The 14299-nt window shown below is 39.9% G+C and overlaps 1 protein-coding gene across 9 annotated transcripts in view; it reads left to right on the forward strand.

Moving 5' to 3' along the window:
* The window catches only part of MAST4 (microtubule associated serine/threonine kinase family member 4), a 303567-nt gene that overhangs the window by 180231 nt on the left and 109037 nt on the right, over nt 1-14299 (forward strand). For 3 of the 9 annotated variants that reach the window (XM_062017221.1, XM_062017223.1, XM_062017225.1), the window contains exon 1: nt 10486-10583. The exons of the other annotated variants lie outside the window; for them this stretch is intronic. In XM_062017221.1, the coding sequence (XP_061873205.1) occupies nt 10492-10583 (92 nt within the window). In that variant the 5' untranslated portion in view covers nt 10486-10491. Of the gene's footprint in view, nt 1-10485; nt 10584-14299 lie in introns of those variants that run through there. 9 annotated transcript variants of the gene reach the window in all.

Below are 14299 nucleotides of genomic sequence, written 5' to 3' on the forward strand. Positions count from 1 at the left end.
GGAACTCGGAGTTTAGGTGGGATTGTTCCAAGAGGGGTTCTCAGATGGGTGATTACATGATACTGGTTGGCTAGGAAGGCAATTTTAAAATTGATTAGAGAAGTAAATTGTGACTAAATATGGACTTAAAACTTTCATATAACAAAAAGACTATAAAAGACATGCCTGTGGGACCTCTGGAAGACGTTATTGTTGTATTTTAGAAGTTGTAGTCTGATTGCTGTTGTTCTGTTGGCAAGTGCACTGGAAAATAAGTTGTGTTTGGGAAGGTGGTTAACGCTCTGCGACCTTCCAGGCTGATAAAACCTGGAAATACCTCTAAAAATTGCTGTAGTACCTGAGAGGAGGAGATCATGATAAGTGCTGGTGTAGGTAGCTATCAAATGAGTGCCTCTTTCATTCTGAGCAGTCTGGTATGTTCCTCCTTCACCTTGATACTGTGGTTTCTTGGCCAGAAGAATGTTTAATCTCTCCCTGACTGTCTACCACTGGACTGATGAAATCTCCTGTGTAGATGTAGAAGTGTGCCAGCATGGGTGTTGAGGAAGAACAGGATAGAGAATACATTATACCTTTATTGAAATGTGTTGGAATAATCATTTGACAATACCAAGTGTGGTTTCTTGTAAGTTTTGCAGAATTGAAGTGTGTCATAATTTTTGAAAAAACTATCTATTAAAAAAACAACCAAACAGAATTCCTGTATAAATGAGTGTGGTGATTTGAAAGAGACGGGTAGTTTTATACACATAGTTCAGGATCATTAAAATTCATGGTAAGCTATGTCCAGACATGACTGGAGATGGTTAAAGGAGAGTCTGACAGAATGGTGAAGGAGTTTTGAGTTTTTTGCAAAAAAACTTTATTGCTGGTATATGAATAATATATATTTGAAATAATAAATGGTTTTAAATCCCTTTTGTTCAAGGTATTGATATTTCCATACAGTAACATTCTCTGCAGTTACGTGAATGGAACAATCAGGTCTGATATCAGTGAAAGTGGGACACTTACAAAGTGGTGTGAACTGTTGTCTGAAATTTGAGGAGTTAATTCCCTCCTTTCCACTGTAGCTGAGTTTTAAGGATACTAGAGGTACAAACAGCTAGTAGCACAGCTTGTGCTGATCCTGCACTCCTTGTTTTACGTGGTTTTGACAGAGCGTTGGTGACTGATTGAGATGCCAGCTGTAGTTTGTATAGCATGCACTCTCAGTTCCTCAAAGCTAAAATGAAATGTAGTCTGCCTGTCTACGGGAGTGGAAGGTGGAAGCCTGTGACTTGTCACTTTGTCCTCTGTAGTTCTTGTCATTTTCTCTGATGTGTATGAGAGAAATTTAAGACTGTTTCTTAACTCATAGGAGTTCTTCTCAACTGCCATTTGTACAGCCTTTGCCAGCAGGGAGGATGGGATTGTAGAAATCATTCAGTACCTCTGAATTGGAAAAGAAGGCAGCCTGAAGATTTCCCTGCTATTGTCTACTAGTTCCCATCTTTTTTTGTATCTCTCTGCCCTGTCTACTCCTTTTCTGACCTCCTTTTTTAGTATCTGACCACTTAATGCAAACACTTCTGGAGTTATCTTCACTGCACTCCCAAGAAGCAGTAAGGCATCATTATGTTTGCTTTGCAGGTGAACTAAAGCACAAATAGACATTAGATGACTAGACAGCACTAGGTCCCAGACCCTGAGGCACCTTATCCATGAGATCATTTGTAGTATTTTGTCCTTCATTTTGAGAACTTTCTCTCACATTTTGACCAGCATGACTAATTAAAATAGTCTTTACCACTGTTGCATGTCTAGATGCTTGGTTCCCATTTTGTTTCTGTAAAATTACCTTCTTTCTGTGTAGTTCATTCTGCTGCTTCCAGTGATGCTCTGTTGAGCAACCATATCATCTGCATGTACAGTTGGTGCTGCAACTGAAAAATCCCATCTGAGGAACAGGGTAGTTAACTGTTCAGAAAACATCACAGACATAAGAGTATGATCTGAATGTAAGTAGGGTTATTCAGAAATTCAGATTTAAACTGTGGGATGTGCACCGAAATAGAACTGTTATTATTTACCAGTTAGCCTTTTGAGCAGGAGTGTATTAAGGGTGACACTTAAAGAGATTTAAGGATGTTATCAACTTGTACTGCCCTGTAGTAAGCTCACTGTTTGAAATACCAAGGGTAAGGTTAATGGCAACCCGCATAATATTCTTTTAAGCATAACATTTCGCCTTTTAACTTACTGTGTCTCTGAGTTCCAATTTGCTGGCTTGCACTGCATGGGGTGCTCCATCTCGCTGTTCTGCTGACAACAGATCCATCACATAGATAAGCTAAAGCATGAATCCAGATGAGTGCAGGGCAAAGCTCAGGAAATGCATCTACTTGGGTGTATATATATTACAAAGCTCTGAATTCTTAGCATTGATTTTTATTCACTATGATTTAAATTGTGATTTGAAAATAAATGGTGTGTTTAAATACCTGAAATAAACACAGTACTTGCCAATGTTGCAAAGGAGCATTTAATTTCCTTGCTCTGAAAGAGACCTGCAATGAATCTATAGCCATCAGTCTTATGCAGATAGGGCGATTAATTTAGGATATTCAGTATGTAAGTATTACAGAGGATGATGTTTTCTGTCTCACTGAAGACAGCGTTTATTCTGAATAACTGCTTTTAAATTCAGTATTCCTGGAATCAATCTCTATAGTCTTTGATTGACTAGCTTGAGTCCTTCCCAGTGCTAACCTCCATTAAGCCTCCACCCACACTCCGAAGTGTTCTAACAAATGAGAAACTTACAACTCATCAGGACAACTTTCCGAAACCTCTCAGGGTCGAATGCTATCAAAGGGGTATTGAGCTTGATTTCTTTCCCTAGTTCATTTGACTTTTGCACAGATTGCACAGATAATCCCTTAAGTCTTTACTCTGAGTATGGCACTGGCGTGGCCAGGGGCAGAGATGAACACAAAAAAATGTCTCTGTATAAGTATTCCTCTCACTGGAATATGTTGTTTGAGATTCCCCAAACCAGAATGCTGTGGTGGCAAGACGAAATTTTCCACTTAACTGCCTTTCTCTCGGAAGGTAATGGGTTTCAGATTTTCTTTTCCATATGTTAACAAGTTGTTAAAACCACACAAAACTTGTGCTGAGCAACCTTTTTTAGGTATTTCTAACTCTATTTTAAACAATGTTTCCTCTAGTTAAAAAAAAACAACCACCATGTTTGGAATATTTTAATCATGAAAATGTACAGAAATATTTTATGCTATGTATGTTTATTCAGCCTACCAGAATAATTATGAACACAATTTTAAGTTTACATTTTTAAACACAAAAAGCTTTTGTTTTAAAAAACAAAATAAGGCTTAGTCGACTGCAGCTGTGATGCAGAATGTATAACAGCACACTCTTTTAGAACAATGATATTATCCACATTTTCTAAAGAAATTATTCTGTCGTACTGCAGCCACAGAAATAGTTAATTATTGAAATGAAAAAATGGTATAGTCCTGAGGATGCTGCTATGGGCTGGCCAAAAGACACTTGAAGGAAAACATAGCAAGACAAGTTAATACTAGGTGTGTAATGCGGTATTCCCTCCCTGCCCCCCAAAAAATATCTGCGTTTTTTCTGTTTTCTTTCCCTTGCTTACTGTGTAGAGTAGCACTTCTGTACTGTAACAGTGCTTTCTCTGCTTGCCAAGATAAATATAAATTCAGTGATAAAAAAAGGGAAATTGCTCTTTTACACATTCTCCTTAGTTTGCCTGCTTGCTAAATTAGCCCAGAGAAGTTAATCTTTGGGACCAGAGCAAATAGTTGGCAGCATGATGAGATAGCTACACAATATATTTAACTTCGAATTAGTATTGTGCACCTATGTAGAACCTTTCAGAAAAGAAATGCTGGGACCGTTGTTTTTCCTAAATGTGTTTATATTAAATGAGCTATAATAAACCAGAGCAGTGGGAGGTCTATTTGAATTTTGTATGTTAATTCAGAACTGCTTAGAGCAATGGTGTTTTTACGTGTATTTATAAGCAGTTCTAATTAAACTTAGAAATTTGGCAGAAGACTTAGAAAGTTGACACCTACTTCTTTGCTTTCTGTTATTAATTTAATTTATGTTTGCACCGTAAATCCGACAGTGACGTTGTGTGAAGTCAGTAATTAAACATCAGCCGCTAGAGGGAGCAAGATTTCAATTATTGTAATTAAGAGTAATACAAAAATAATTTGTACCTTTTAAGGATTGAATAGCAAGATGTTCTAGTTTGGCTTCCTGTATAAAATAGCCTGTAGAACCTTGTGTACTAATATTTTATTCATCCTCTAACTCTTGTTTGAGGTGTGATTACTTTTTTAGTTAGAAAGGCATATAATGTAAAACTTACAACGTTGGGAAATCCACTGTGTTACAGTGGGTAAGGTGAAAAATTATAAAACTACTTTTTCACCTGACTCGTGCAGTTTGAACCCCTAACTCTACTATGTTCGAGGGGAGGCCAGGATAGAGTTCACTACCCTTTACAACCTCTCTTCTCCCAAACATCTTCTCTTGCTGGGCCTACAAGTACTGAAGGAGCAAAGTACTCCTTTAGTCTTGGCTAAACGGAATAAGTAAAGTTTTGCAAGCTGCACGCTATAGTTCAGATTTCTTTTTTCCTTTTTATCTAGTACTCTTCCTGACTTTTCTGCAGCTTTTGGGAAACATCCCAACTAACTGTGCTTTAGCCCTTCAATGCTTAGTTGCACCATCTCCTTATTTCCAGAGAGATTTTTCCTGCTTGTAGATGGAGGGTTGCTTATTTTAAGTATACTGTCTTGTTAAAAGCTCCTATTTAGCTGTTTATCTATGACAGTACCTAAATTCTTTGCATTGTTCCTGCCTTCAGAATCTTGCCATATATTATGCCTGTGGGTTTTTTGTGCTTTGATATGACTTGATATCTACCAAGACTAGAATGCACACTGCTTTATCCAGTGATAAACTATCTTATTCCTGTTGTTATTTACCTCTTGTGTTGTTTGCTAGAAAGGTTAAAACATTTTTTTCCAGATCACTGATAGTAGTATTGAATTCTATTAAGCAAAGAACATAACCTTGTATGATCACTAGAAACATTTCCTGTGCAGTTGCTTTTTCTAATCTGTTGGTGAGTTTTAGTATTTTGTCAATTGTAAGTAAATTTGTGTGCAGTGAAGTTAAGACATTGTGAGAAGATAGTTTGAATGTTTAAGAAGGGTCTCAATGTATTGTCAAATGAGATGTTTATTGACCAGTCTTGAAATCACATTTCAGATAAGATCTGTTTTAATGTGTAAAACTGTGTTTAGCCATGCAAAGTATACTTGTATTCATTCCTCTTGGCAGCTAACTTCCTTTTTGTCTTTTTAAAGGAGTGCTGTGGGTGACTGTTTAGGTGTTGTAGAATTTAAAGATATTCCAAGACAGTTTGAATAACAATAATTAAATGAGCAGAATAACCAGTTCCTTTTTAGTCCTTAGATAAAAGTTATCTGACTAAAATGGCTCAACTAAAACCAAACTTCTCAACCTGCCTACAAACTCATTTCTAATCTAACATCCTGGAAGATATTGATGAAATAAAAAGCATTTGTTGCTAAAAGATGTGATTACATAATCTTCCTTTCCCACAAATACAGGAAACGTGTTAAAGCAAACTTTTTGCTTTCATGGTTCACAAATTTACCCTCCTTATTCAGTGTGAAGCCTATGCTAATAAGATTTTACTAGTCTTAGGGTCTTTAACAAACTTACTATCTGTACTGTTGCTGCTGAATGACAGTCAGCGTACATCTTGCTATAAAATTAGGAAGACTTCAGCAGTCTGTAGTGTTTTTAGGCAATGACTCCAGAACATTTTCGTTTTTTAATGTTTTGAAAAATTCCAATGCATGTTTATGTAATTATCAACCTGAAGAAGGCAGGTTGGATAACTTTTGCTTTGGGATACTGTGTGTAAAATAGCGGTTTAGTGTTGGTATTGCATTTTGGTTTTAAAGATACACCGTTGAACTTACCAAGTATATAATTTTGATGTGTAGTTAAAATTGGTAATCGGTGTTACCCAAGATGTTTCTGGGAAGAATGTTTATTGCTTTTAATCAGTGGAAGTAGATGTTGATATTTTGAAGTTTCATGGTGGGTTTTTTTTTGTTTGTTTGTTTGTTTGGGTTTTTTTTGTTTATGTATTGAATGAAACTGTTCTAGGGATGCCTTTTGTAAGTTAGCTTTTGGAAATGTAATTTTTGTCAAAGCAAGGGTAGATTACTCACCTTCTCAGCCTTGATTGATGCTTTTATCTTCTAGTTAGTATAAAAGGGAAAACTTAATAATCCTTATCACTTGTTTGGATATGTGCTACCTTATGTAATGCTTTGTTATAAATAAAACTTGTTATCTGAGTTACATAGTAAAGTATTTTCTAAGTGCTGAAATTGCCTGAGCTGCTTACTGTTTTGGGAGTGGCTGTATAGCCAGAAACATGAGAAATAAGTGCTGTTAAGGACATGTTTGCATGTTCTTAAATGTTGTGTTTTACTTATTTTTGACAACTACAGGATACAATGTTTTTAATTGGAAATTGAGGGAGAGTTATTTACCATTGCTGAACATATTAATAAGATTATGTTGCAGGGTGTCAAGTATGCATTTATCAGGATGCTGTAGATCTGTTTGTAATAATTTGGGTTTTATGTATTTTGGAACACTGTATCATCTGCATTGTTAATTCTGTCTTTATTCAGCTGTACGTGGCAGAAGTGAGTAAATTGTACAGTTTTAAAAAATAAGACAAAATCTGGCTGTTGAGCCTGTGTTTGTAGAGGATAAACAGCACTATCACTACTGATAGTGAGAGAGGCTCCGGTTGAAGGGGTAGCTGCTGCCAAAGAATTGGTCCTGCTGCCCTGTCTCTGCCTGGCCTGCTTCCCTTGTACTGGGTGTGCTCCCGTCCCTCACTGAGCTGATTCAGCTCTCTAAACTGGAGCAGAAGGTGGTCCCTTAGGAGCGGCGTAGCATCCACTTCATAAGCTTGCAAACCTCACTGAACCTTGAGATGTTTGTTTTGGTCACACAATTCTGTACCATGGAAGGTCACAAACTGCAGGCACTGCTTCAGAAACTATGTTGTTGACGGCATTACAAAGTCTTCACCATCATTTACATGTCATGCTCTTAAGGATAAGGCCTGTATTTCTATTTATGAAGTATATTAATTTTAATAAGGCTGGGGACTATGCTGTACTTCTCATAACTCTTCCATTTCTGTGCCTTTGTCACAGTCTCTGTAGTGCCTTAATATGTCTTTCGCCACTGAACACTTAAGAAAAATAATTATTCAAGTCTCCTTACTTTCAACCCCATGTTAGAAACAGCTAACTAGTTAGCAGGACTGTGTGCGCATCTAATTACGTGGAGAATGCCTAGGTGAAACTATGTTTGAATCCACAGGTCATGTAACTCGTGGAGTTATTGCCTGTGAATAGCAATCTGTGCCAGGGTCTAGAGATTTACTGGCAAGGAATTTGACTGTGAAAAGCCACAGTGTAAAAGTCAACAGTGTTCAGCATTGATCGTGATACCCTCTGCTGCTATGTAAATGGACAGTAACTTTTACTTGGATTTTTGCAAAAAAAAAGAAATTCTAACATTTCAGATTGAGAAATGTGTATTGCAGTAGCCAGGTCTGTGTAATGGCAGTTGGTTTAATCATCTCTCTAGTTGCACTTGGAAGGATTAAACTTCTTTTCAATCAGAATTTGTCTGCTTGCAAGCAGCAATCATCACTTTTCAGGTGAGTCTTTGCCCACCTTGTATGACAGGGTAGTCTTGCTTGATTTTTGACAGTTTTTAGGGTATGTTTCAGAATTGGAGGCTTCACATCATTGTTGATAAAGTGTGCTGCAGTTCTTGCAAAGAATTTAGTTAAATTACAGCCTAGCATTGCAGCAAAGAAGACTCATAATTTTTGGCCTTGATATGAAATGAGTTTTGATCTCCATACTCCACAATCACTCCATGTGTGATGTGCTTGGCTGAGTTATGGAAACTGAACTGCTTGTGTTACTTGGAGAAGGTACTTCTTTAACTGCATCTTAGAAAAGGGTGAGGAGAAGGGAGAACTTGTAGGGTGATGACACTGAAACTTTTCCTGCATGACAGGTGGAAGACTTTCACGTTCTTTAGCCAATACTGTTCACGTTGGATGGGCAAATTCTCAGGTTTCATGAGTACGTTCTTTCTCCAAACATACAGGTTACAAGCAAAAACTTAAGAACATAGCAGAGAGATGAGATAGTGGAGTATGTGGAGGAGATGTTTCTCAGTGCTTATGTGGACATTTGGGAATTTCCCTCTTAAGGAGGGAGCATTGCCAACCATGCCTGCCTTCATATGAAGCTTTAAAACTTCTCCCTCAGTATGGGCAAGCATAACTCAAAGCAAAATGACATGGGTGAAAGGTTTTCTTAGATGTGAAGTAGATGTGACTGCTACTTGTCCGCCTTAACTGAGGAGTATAAAATGAACTGGTGTCAGGCTAGCTGGGAAGCATCCTTCTGCTGAGCCCTTGTGAGGGGCACCGGTGGAGGATTGCCCTTGTACCAGCTTCCCCAGCCATTTCAGCCTTACTCATAAGAGAAAATCTGACCTGAGGCCCAGATGGGTCTGTTTTCCTTTCTCATGTGGAACTGGTCTCTCCTAAAATTAAGACGTCTTTAGGGAAGTGTTAGACGATTCTTTTGTGTTTCATCAGTGTCAAACTGCCGTTTTTACAGTTCCATGTCAGCAAGTAGTGTTTGTTAGTGATATGTACTAAGGCCTTAGGTGGTTACTGCTGTGTGAATGCCTTATTAAATGTCCATCGAGACCCACTTCCCGAACAAGATAAAGTTTATACTTAAGACTTGTTAAAACTATGCCAAGAAAATGTTCCTCTGCACCCTAAAAATAAACATGTTTTAGCTTGTTAGAGGACACTAGTGCCTTCTTTGGAATGCATATTTCTGGAGGCTTTTCAAAACGAGGGCTAGCATTGCAATGCTGTGTCACATATTGAGCTGGTATCTTGAGAGCTGCCTCATCTGTGGTGTCATGTGAGCCCTTCCAGCTCTGCTCTGCAGCATTCTGAGCTACTACTTTTCTCTCCCCCAAGCGACAGCTTAGTCTGTATTTACATCGGGTTTCATTTTGTTTCCCACTATTTTCCTCCTACTATTGCAGCTGTCCTTGAGAAATTTAACCACAGTGATAAATAATTTCTCAGAGTGCAGTGGTTCCAGCTATCACAATAGTTGGTGCTTTTCTAAGGTACAGCTCCTTAAGTGTTAGAATTGAAAACAAGATTTCTGCACAGTAAAATAAGAAAACAATCTTAGGACAAAACTTGCAGTGATCTTTCCATAACCATAAATGCGACCAAGTCCTTAAATGTGACCTTATTAAAAACAAAAAGGCCAAACGGAAATTTGAAGTATGTTAAACCCGGTAATTCTTTTGAAGCCACAGCGACTGTTTTTTCTATACCTGATCATAATTCTGAGCTGTCAGAAGAAATAATTACTGAATGGACAGAAATAATTTTAGTAACACTTTTATTTGTGTGCAGTAGAGGTGTGAGGAAAAATGCCAGTCCCGGCAGAGCTGTGGAGGGAGAGAGGGCTTGAGGGTGGTGGTGGGATTCGGAGAGAAAAGACTGAGGATAGCAGCCAGCACACATGGGGGTAAAACGAGAAGGTGCGGTGATGGAAAAAGATAAATCAAGAAAGCAAACTATGAGCTGGGAGGCAGCTGGGGAACAGTGAAGGAGAAGCAAAGGAAGAAAGTTGGGAGGAGGAAGAGATTCAAAGTACGTGGGCGATTAAGTCAGTTTCGAGTGGAAGAGGTACTGGAAGACGTTCCGTACCCTTCTTCTACCAGCCTGTGTTTCAGGGGCAGAATTCTCAAAAGGGAGGTAATGGAGGCAGGTGTCCTAGCTTCCTGTGGCAAACACCTAGTGTCTGGAGGGGCAGGTAGCCAATGTGAAAAGCAGTAATAATTACTGCGCGCGGTCTCTACTCGCCGTTGCCAGCGCCGCCGGTGGGCGCCGGGGCTGTGGCGGGCCGGGCCGGGCTGGGTCAGCAGCTCTCGCACCTGATGGGGCCGGCGGAGGGAGGCGGCGGCGAGGAACCGTGCGTTCGCGCGGTGCTGGGCGGGGCGGGGCGGGGCGGGGCGGCCTCTGCGCGGCCTCTGCGCGGGCGCGAATGGTCGGTGCCGGGGCGGGGCCCTGCCCGTTGGAGCAGCCGCACGGCAAAGTTGCCGTCCGCCAGAGTTTCTGTTGCCGCCTCTTTCTTCCCTTCCCTCCGGAGCGTCGCCCGCTCTCGCTCTTCGCTCTCCGTGTCCTGCGACCGGACGCGGGCTGTGCCCTTTCCTTCTCGTATTATGGCACCAAGCGTTTAGGGATCCACACGGAAGGAAATGGATATGTCGGACCCGAATTTTTGGACGGTGCTTTCCAACTTCACGCTGCCCCACCTGCGGAGCGGCAGCCGCCTGCGCCGGACGCAGAGGTAGGGCGGGCTGCGGGGGGTCCCGCCGCGGCCAGGTGAGCGGCGCCGGGCCGAGGCGCCGGACTTCCTGGAGGCGAGCGGGCCGCGGCCGGCGGCTCGGGGCGGGCGGGCGGACCCTCGGCCTCGGGGCTCTTCCGCGGGGCGGGTGGCGAGACCCTCGGCCTCGGAGCTCTTTCGCACTTCAGCAGGGGCAGCTGCGAGGCGCTCCTCGCGAGCCCGATGGGGTTCTTACCGTTGGGTTTTTTGTTGGTCGTACTCTGTCTCCTCCTGACAAGATGTTGTTGTTTTCCTCTGGCTTTCCACCCCTCGCCCACTCCCCCCTTTTTTTTGGGTAATTTTTTTTGTCTGTTTGATTTTTATTTGTTTGGGTTTTTTTTCCTTTTAATCTTAAAGACGGTTTCATTTCACTCGCAAATATTTGACCTTTTATCTGGAGCGGATGCACTTTATATGGACAAGTCAGGATAGCCTACTTTATTCGGTGTTCTTAAAGAGACAGGTTTGTGTAACTACTTTTTGTGACAAGCTACCTGACATATGTTAATACAAGAATGGCATTTTTAGTTTTGTAGCATTTTAATTATTTTCGGAAGGGTTTAGAAATAGTAAATGCTAAGGAGAAGTACAAGGGTTGTGCCATCAGTGAACAGAAGGCTGCCAGACTTTGGTCATTTGGTCATTTTTTCTGTACTGTGGTATACCTTGAGGTTAAGTGCATGCCTCTGTCACAAGGAATAGCAAAACTTTATACAGGTTGGTAGCTTTATTCATGAGTACCACATATGTCATTCTGAGACACATCAGTTGTGAGCTTCTGGCTATGAAACTATCTGGGCTACTAGCTAAGGTATTGTCTTTGGAGAACGCATGAGAAATGTTTCTTCTCTTGCCGGCTGAAAAGCTGACACAAATGAAGCAGGATAGAGGCTTAGCAGACCTGGCTGTTCCTAAGCCTTAAATGTTTATGTACTGATATTTTTCAAGAGGAAAAAAAAAGTCTGACTTGAATTGTAAAAAGTTAAAATAGGAAAATCAAGCTGCCTGTTCACATCAGTGAATTTACACGACTGGCAAACCATTCCTTTAGTGTATATCTATTCTTTGTCTCTCTCTTGAGGAAGCTCTAAGTGCTGAGTTATTTTACAGTAGTTATTATCCTTATCTTGATTTTTTTTAATGTGTGTTTGTTTGGTTTTTTTTTTTTAATTGTGACATGGCATCACCCGAGTGTCCACATAAGCTGTATGGATTTTTTTTCTACTGCAGATACATCTGTGTTTAAAGAAGGGAACATGCTGGACCTTTTTCAAATCATCTTCACTTTTCTTTAGTATGTTTGCACACATGTGAAGACCTAAAAATACCATACATAAAGTGTATGACTATTTAACTGGTCAAGGAGAGCAACTTGAGAGACTTCACAAGAAACATGAAACACATGTCTACTACTTGTTTAAGGTTTTCTTGTTTGGATTTTTTTGTTATTTTTTGATGACTTCCTGGTGTTCAAACACATTTAATACTGTACTGGGTTTGAAATCTTTTAAAAGAATTTTTAAAGTTGCATTGAATATTGTCTCAGCATGTTGCATACATGGCATATCGATGAACAGTGCATGCTGTATGTGCGGTTGTTTTGTGTATTACAGGGATATTTAATATTTAATGACCTCTCTGTAGCAAGATCAGTATATCATAGCATTGTGAAACTAAAAAGCAAGCACTGGAGTTTCAAGGCTGCTTAATGTGCTCAGGTACCCTCTTAGGCTGTTTCTTTCATGTGAGTGGAGAGCTTGGCATCTGCTGCACTGCCATCTATCTCCAGGAGAAAGCTGTCTGACTCCATACTCTCGTGCTGCTCTTAAAGGTGCACCTGTCCGCTGTACCTGATACTTGTAATTCGTCTACGAATGTAGATGATAAATCTCGTTGGAAGAAATAAAAAAAATATGTGGACAGTGCAGATTCTCCTAGTTCTGCTGCAGGAATGGTCTTGAGGCAATTAAAGTACCAACTGGCGGGTGTTTTCTTTGATAGTAACACTGCCATGAAACTGCTGCCCAGCTAGTGACAAGTGCTGGTCCTTCATGAAAACCATACAAGAGACATGTTCTTTCTGATTGTATTCACAGTGAGCTTTGGGACTCCTTGCTGATGTGCAAGCATTCATTTTATGTTGGGCATTTTTGCGTCTTGCATATGTTCCTTTTACTTGTTGAATTACTTTTACCTATGCTGCCAGGATTGTTGTGGCCTGCTAGGCCCTCTCCTTTCCATGAGCACTAGCCCACCTTCTTGGCACTTGGCACTGCTAGCACCGAGAATTTTGTTTCTTTGTACAGAATCACTTGATGTAGGCATTTAGTTCTCTTTGTTGAACCTCTTTCCCAAGGTTCTGAGAAGTAAAGAATTTGAAGATACCTTGTCGTTGAGTCTGGCAGCTAAGTTATCAAATGGACGTAAAACTTAGTTTACGGTCTTAGTTGCTGACTGAAATCTCTCTTAAAAACTTTTTGACTTGTATTTTCAAACAGTAGACTTAGCTGAATTCCAGAAAGAGCTGCTGCAGTTGAAAGTGATACCTGAACAAGAAGTATCCCAGGCTGACTTTCAGGTCATGGAGTGGGTTTTCAGGACTGTCAGGTAGAAAAAAATCTCTTCAATTAGGAATTTGAGGCATTTGATAGTTACATCACTGAGCCCATAAATCACATAGATTACAGCATGTCCTCTTAGAAAGAAGAAACGTGTCTAAGGTACAATATGTTAACTTATTTTGCTATTGCTGGAGATGTATGGACCCTTCATAGTTTGAGCTTCAGGTTCTTGCCTGAAATCGAATTGTCTGGAGTAAAGAACGAGAGACACAGTTAGCAAGAGTGGGACAGGGGGCTGTGTTGCTGTGTATGTGTATAAATTTATTTATATAGATCAGTGTGTAGATCTATGTGTTGCATAAATGTGCAAATACGTATTTTTTTCATAGGGAAAAAATTGCTAAATAGTTACTGCTTTGCTATGTATTTGGTTCTCTTCTGCCACTTTCTCCTGTCTCTGATTTTCTCTGTATCTTCTACAAAACAGACAAGCAGGTGGCAATTTTTGTGTGTTGTGTGCTTTTATTTTGTTTCTTTGTGGTAGTTGCACTGAAATGATATTAATGCGATTGGTCTTTCAGTCAGACTGTGTTTTGTTTTGTTTTTCAAAGGCATGGAATTATGAATGCTTGTTCAATTGCTTCTCAGCCAAAGTAGACTCCTAGGTGATTTGTGCTGAACCTTCATATTGTGTGCTTACAGTCACTGGAGTTACCTTGAGACTTTCCTGATACGGTATTAAAATATTCATCACTCATCAGGTAATCATTCATACATTCTAACAGTTCATAACAATTTTTGAAATGTTAAAGGAAAACTTCAACTCTTACTGGAAACTGAGAAAATTGCATTATCAGACTTGCAGTTTTATTAGTTTTTGGACAGCATGCATCTTGGAAAATGTTGAGTAGGCTTTTTGAACTTCTCTGAGATGGTAGTTTGAGTAGATGCCATGATTTTAAAGTTATGAAGCACACTCACTATTGGCTCTTGTGTAGGTCTTATTTTTTTTCCTTGTCAACATAGTATCATGTGTAAGTATACCATAAATGGACTGTTTAATAATTGATGTTAAAAATGGTTCTGTTGGTGACACAGAAAAACCAAGCACACGTAGGA

This window comes from Colius striatus, chromosome Z (assembly GCF_028858725.1).
Source record: "Colius striatus isolate bColStr4 chromosome Z, bColStr4.1.hap1, whole genome shotgun sequence".
Lineage (NCBI taxonomy): Eukaryota > Metazoa > Chordata > Aves > Coliiformes > Coliidae > Colius > Colius striatus.